Genomic DNA, 6582 nt, shown 5'->3' on the forward strand with positions numbered 1-6582 from the left:
TGAGAGGGAGGGCAGGAAAGGTTGCCTCAGTGCTTAGTTCTCATGGCCCTTTCTTACACACCCGGGAAAATGCTGATTGGCACTTTGGGGTCAGGAAGCAACTTTTTCTCCAGGCTGGTTTGGCCAGGGATCCTGGAGTTTTTTGCCATCTTCTGGGTGTGGAGCAGAGGTCACTGTGGGTGTGGAGTAGGGGGTATTTGTACATTTCCTGCCTTGTGCAGGGGGTTGGACTAGATGACCCTGGAGGTCTTTTCCAACTCTGATTCTATGTTTGTAGCCTTGTTGGAATTGGGACAAAGATAGGTGTGAAGCAAATTTGAACCATAGCTTGGTCTGCAGACATGGAGTTCCGGCTTCCTCTGGCTCCCCCCACCATACCCAGCAGAGGCAAAGCATAAGGGACCTGGAAAGGCCAGTGAGCCTCTGAGGTCATCTGAGCTGAAGGCCTTCTTTGGGGGAGGGGGGTGCCTGCCTCTCTCCCAGCCAGACGTCTCCCCAGTGGCTGTGAGGGGCAATGCCTGGGTTGGAGGCCTCCTTCCTCCCCGGCTGACTCAGCTGTATTGGGTGGTCCTCCCCTGGATGATCAGGAGCTCCTCCTGCCTTTGATGATTTGGGTCCTCCATTGGGCAAGGTTCTGTTGGACCGTGGGAGGGACCATTCCCTTCCAGGGCCATATTAGGTTCCCAGTCCACCCCTGGCCAATGTAGTCACAGCCTACCATGGAGGCCTAAACTGAACTCCACTAGGGAGAGGGGGTGTCAGCCAATCATCACAGGAAAGGAGGGCACTGAAGAAAAAGTGGTTTCTCCACACACACACCCCAGGCAAGAAGATCACTATTTGTACACAAGAATCATCTTTAAATACAATTCAGTAAAAGAAGCAGCACTAGACCTTACACCGTAAAAGAAGACCACTAGACTAGATACAACTGTGTTATAATAGTGTGAGCTCTCCAAAAGTGTTTTTCCTCATCCTGTAAATAGCTGGACTGATGCTGCCCTGTGGTTCTCTTGGTTGCTCCTCTTGTTGCTTTTCATCTTCTCCTTCATGACGGCGGTGGCATAATAGCCCTGGAACTTGATCAAAAAGACTGGGAGGGGAATGATGATGGTCAGGATGCCACAGATGGCTGTGCAGCATGCGATGGCTCTGCCCAATGGACTGACAGCAAACGTATCTCCATAGCCGACCGTGGTCAAGGTGATCGCTGCCCAATAGAAGGAAGAGAGCATTCCATCAAAGTGTGTTTCTGGACTTTGGAGGTCCGCATGATAGCAGAGGGCACCAAAGAAAAGGACTTCAAAGCTAAAAATCATCATGAGGATGAAGACCTCTCTCAAGATGAATCGGAATGTGGCGGGCAGAATCCGCAGCATCAGAGGGGTCTCTAGGAGCCTGAGGGTCTTCAGGAGTTTGACGATGTAGAGGGCACGTAAGAAACCCAGCCAAGATAAGAGGCTTAGCATATTGTTGATATGTCCAGTTAAGAAAAGCTCAATGTAAACCGGAAAGAGAGAAAGGAAATCAGTAATATTCAGAGGGTTTGTAAGGAATTTCTTTTTGTCTGGGCAGAATGAGAGTCGCATAGAAAACTCAAATGTGAACCAGAAGATGCAGAAAAGCTCCAAGTACAGGAAGTTATTAGCTGGCTGGTAGAAGGCGCCACGGATTTCATGGTGTGTCTGATTTCCAACGTCATCATGTATTGGCAAGGGATAGGGGTAGTGTATTTGTGCACGACTCTTCTCCTCAAAAATGATGACTATTCCAATGTTGAAGAGCAGAGAAACAACAGCCAGGCACTGAAAAGAGAGAGAAAAGTCAGTTATATCACCAGATTACTTTGTGAATGTTGCCCTATGGCAGATCTCCATTCTGCCCCATCCAAACGCTGGGATCCTGGTCTTGCCCCATCCTGCTCCTCCACTAGGCAAAGTCTGAATCCTTCCTCTTGGACACTCAGGTTGGAATCCTGACTCTTCCGTGGAAGCTCCGAGATCAACTCTGTCTTTCTGCCTAATCTACCTTACAGGGCTGTTGTGAGGATACAACAGAGGACAGGAGAACAATGTTGTCAGCTGCTTTGGGTCCACTTTGTGGAGAAAAGTAGCATGGAAATAACTAAATAAACAGACAGAGTCTGTTATAACTAGATCAGATACATTTGTGTTAAGTGCCGTCAAGTTGCTTCCAACTTATGGCAAGCCCTCCGACTGTTAACAGCCTTGCTCAGGTCGGCACACTGAGGTCCTTTGTGGCTTCCTTGGTTGAGCCAGCCCATCTCCTGTTGGTTCTCCCTCTTTTCTTGCTGCCTTCAACTTTTCCTAGTGTCATTGTCTTTTCTAGTGAGTCGTGCCTTCCCATAATGTGACTAAACTATAATAGCCTCAGTTTAGTCCTTTTAGCTTCTTGTGAGAGTTCAGGTTTGAGAGTTCAGATCGGATATTGCTGACCAAAACTGAGTCCTGCTTTCCTCAGCAGATGTGAGAGGAAGGTAGGTGCAGGGATTTGTTGCAGCATTGTATTCCTGTGCTGCCTCTAGATTTGTTAAGACCATAGTGTGTTTCTGAGAGCAATGCTAAACAATCAGAATTCCCACTGCAAATGGGTTGTTACTCATCTTCTGGCAGGGTCCCTGGTTGCATTGTTAGCAAAAATTCAACAGGCAAATCCTTTCATTCCTTATTGCATCACCAAGCAGCACCTGCTGAATTTCTGCATCTCATGCAGATGTAAAAAAGACACAGAAGATTGTAAAACATTTGGTCTCAAGGCTAGACGAGAGGTGTGACACAAGTCAGGTCAAGGTCCCCTGAACTACCTCTCGGTCATACGTGACATCGGAGGACTTAAGTTCCCAAGTACTCTGGAGCCCATTTAGGCCCAGGGATGCAGTACTGGAGGATGAAGGACTTCCGCCTCCCCTCCTGCACCATTTTCCTGAGCTGCAAGGGCCATGGGGGCCTGCTTGCCCTGCTGTGGGGCTCCACGCATTTCTGACTGCAGCATGTGGTGCCCATAGTGCAGCAAACAGGCCCCCCCTGGACACCTTAGCTTGGGAAGATGATACCGGAGGGGAGGCTGAAGGCCCTCCTTCCCCATGCCTAATCCAGAGGGAAACTGGACCCCAGAGCACTTGGGAACTTTTGCTCCCAGATTTTATGTGCAACTGCAAGTGTCGCAGAGATACTGTCTAGCTGAGCGTCTTCAGATGACCGTCCCCAGAATCCCTCCCCAGCCTCCCCCTCCCATCTTTGTGCATCTTCTTTGGCCCCTTGCCACTGAGCGAGTTACCTTTGCAGGCCAACTAGAGAAGGATTTTTCAAAGAGAGCCCAGATTTTGGGCTGCTGCCTAACCCGCCAGCTGAGATTCCTTCTTTCCACTGGGGCCGGGAGACCCTGGTGGCCAGCCTCGCTTCTCTCGTCACAGAGAGAGCCCTCGGCCTGCCGGGACTCCGCATTCATCACCTTCCACCAGCAACAGGGAGCCACGGGAACATGGCTGATCTCCCAGAATGCCAGCTCCTCCTCAAATGTAGACTTGCAGATATCTTCTGGGCAGTGGAGGTGCTTGGTCCTGTAGTAGTTCAGTACTGCACCAAACATCCGAGGGCTTCGGTCAAAGAAAAACTCTTTGGTGTTGCAGTCATAGTCAAAGACGTTGTCAGCCTGGGACTCTGTGAGGCGGCAAAGCTTGGTCCCTGGGAAAGCCTGGAGAATGCTGGGGGAGGTCTCATATCGGACTCCGCCCACATTCAAGGTGATCGTCTCTCTGGAGGAGTTCATCCTTCAGCTCTCAGGTGGTGCCCTGGGGGTGGGGAGGAAAGAATTTAGATATCAGGGTGATGCCAGTGTCAGGGGCAGTCATTTTGAATTTGTTTCAAAATCCAGAGATTAACTTAATTAAAGTTAATTAAATTAAAGTTAATGATTTCACTGACTTGTGCCTGGGAACTTTTGCCTGCTGCCTATGCAGAAAAGCCAGGGTGTGACATCTGGGAACCCAAGGAATTCTCGCTGCCCCACAGTCATGCCCTGCTTTTGAATGGCATTTTTTGCTCCATGGGAAGTCACTCTGCACATGCTCTGAGGCACGGTGCCCCTTACCACTTTGCAAAGTACCAAAAGCACAGTTCCCAACCCGATCTCACCTACCCCCACTGGAGCTCTCTTCAGTGCTTCAGCTTTCTTCTCAAACTGCCCATCAATCTAAGAAATAAAACAGAGCCCCGTGCACAAAACGCTGGATGCAGAGCAGCCAACTGGGCACCTACAAAGTTCCAAATAAAGTGAAATTGGGCATGAGTGGGGAGGAAGGAAAAGCTGCTGAAGCAACCTTCTCCCCCCCACGCCTCACCCCATTACTCCGGTCACAAGCCTGTGCGGGGAGGATCGGCCTTTTGCAGAGAGAGAGACAGAGAGAGAGACAGAGAGAGAGATGCCCCCCACACCGCTGATCTATTTATTTATTTATTTATCCAATTTTTATCCTGCCTTCCGCCGAAGTGGCTCAGGGTGGCTCACAACATTAACAAAACCAACATAGATAAAACATTAATCCATAAAACAACTTACATAAATACAATAAATATAAGTAAAAGTGGTTCAGTAAATCATTACGACTGGACCTCGACCACATTGCTAACTACTTATACAAAATACATGTCTTAGGAGGTCGGCAGGCTTGGCTGGCATACCATCGCTCTCACTGGTATGCCCAGTAGAAAAGCTCCGTCTTCACAGCCCTGCGAAATTGCTGGAGATCTTGCAGGGCTTGGATCTCACTAGGGAGCTCATTCCAATATGCTGGTGCAGCTGGCGAAAATGCTCTAGACCTAGTTGTTGTCAACCTGGCCTCTTTAGGGCCAGGAAGGGTCAGGCAATGTTGCATCCCAGATCTCAGTGCTCTCTGGGGAACATACGGGAAAAGGCAGTCCCTCAGGTAGACAGGTCCCTGACCATATACACTGGCAGCGTTGTAGTCACCGGTACCGATGCCGTGGTCTCCGGGGGATTCCCTTCTAAGTCCGGGTCCTCTGGTTCCATCCCATCAGGAATAAGATTCCCCTCACCGTCACTCATATCGATGGCGATAGATGTGCTGAGATAAGGAAGGAAGGATACCTAACAGTATGTCAGGCTCCACACAGCATCAACGTAGGATGTAGAAACGGTTACTTTATTTGAAGCGATGGGTGCATGTACAGAATCACTGTTAGGTATGAGAGATATTCAAAGAGCGTGGCATGTTATACTACATTCAAACAGCTGAGGCCCAATTACGGGGATTCCCACGCGCGCCATTGAGCCTGGGAGCAAAATACTTCTAGTCTGCATAACAACTTTCTTCCCACAGCCAAGCCGAGAGATCACCTAAGCAACTATCTAGCAGCGAACCACCTGTGGCCTTGAGAGATATACATGTTCCTGCAGTCAAGCGATTAAGCGCATCAACACATCTACAAATGAGAAGGAAAGCGAGCATGCGCATACATAGGACATCAGAAAAGAACATTTGACAGCTTGCTGACACTGGGAAGGAGTGTGTAATATATCCAGTTCAGACCGCGTGGCCAGCTTGGGCTCATTGCGGTCCAGCGCAAACGTCGAGCTTCACTCAAAGAGACAATGGACTATGAGGATCCTAGCCCGCGCCAATCAGTGGGCTAGGTTCCCGGCCGAGAGCCTATGGAACTCTCGGCCACTGTAAATAACCTATTGGGAAGTGGGGGGGTGTTATGGGTGGCGGTTCCAAGGGACATATAAGCCGGTCTGCGAGCCGGCTAAAGTTGTCTTGTTCCTGATCTAATAAAGTACGCTAAGTTGAAATCACTCATCCGTCCGCGTACTTTTCACTGGCGACGAGGATGGGCTCCATCTTTCTCTGAACAGAGACCACAGTCCGGGCATCACTTTGAGTTGCTGCGTCGAAATCGCCACTGCCGCCGGCATCGTGCGTTTGTCGAAGGCGCCGCTCATCGCACCGCTCCCAGCTCTGAGCATTGCACTGCTGACCCTGAGAGCAGCACCGCACCACTCCTTCTCTACACCCGCTAGTTCCCGCCGTTTGCTTCCACGTTGAACTGTAAGATGGCTGCCGCATCAGAGAGTCTACCGGCTTTCGATATTTCCTAACCCTCGCAGTGGGAAACGTGGCTGGAGACCCTCGAGAGCCACTTCACCATCCATAACGTAGCGGACCCAGGTATGAAAAAGTGTACCTTCTGCACCACTGTGGCATGGAGGCCCATCTCCTGCTTAAAGACTTAATAGCACCCAGGCTGACAAAAAATGAGTCTTATGACTCTATGGTCAAGGCACTGACCGACCACCTGGCCCCCAAACCAACTAAGTTTGTGGAGCGCATTGACTTTTTTTGCAAAAGTCCAGGGCCCCGACGAGACCGCCTCGGATTTCTTGGCGGCTCTGCGTCGGGGCGCCACCAGGTGTTCCTTCTCCAACCTAGCTGAAGTTCTCCTCAACCAGTTCCTCTTGGGACTCAGGGAGCCTAAGCGCCGGAGGAGACTGGTCAGCCAGGACGACCTGGACCAAGATAAAGTGATTCGGGAGGCAACCGCT

At 50.2% G+C, this 6582-nt stretch overlaps 1 protein-coding gene across 1 annotated transcript in view; it reads right to left on the bottom strand.

The window, feature by feature from the left end:
- Positions 1-758: 758 nt before the first annotated feature.
- LOC107119168 (potassium voltage-gated channel subfamily C member 1-like) overlaps positions 759-6582 on the bottom strand; it is an 11501-nt gene continuing 5677 nt past the window's right edge. The window contains exons 2-3 of the mRNA XM_015421621.1: positions 3298-3811; positions 759-1805 (exon numbers count right to left, since the gene is read on the bottom strand). Coding sequence (XP_015277107.1) covers positions 972-1805; positions 3298-3789 — 1326 coding nt within the window. The 5' untranslated portion in view covers positions 3790-3811 and the 3' untranslated portion in view covers positions 759-971. The remainder of the gene's footprint in view (positions 1806-3297; positions 3812-6582) is intronic.

The sequence above is a fragment of the Gekko japonicus genome, unplaced genomic scaffold, assembly GCF_001447785.1.
Source record: "Gekko japonicus isolate JY-2015 unplaced genomic scaffold, Gekko_japonicus_V1.1 scaffold1699, whole genome shotgun sequence".
In the NCBI taxonomy this organism is placed as follows: Eukaryota; Metazoa; Chordata; class Lepidosauria; order Squamata; family Gekkonidae; genus Gekko; species Gekko japonicus.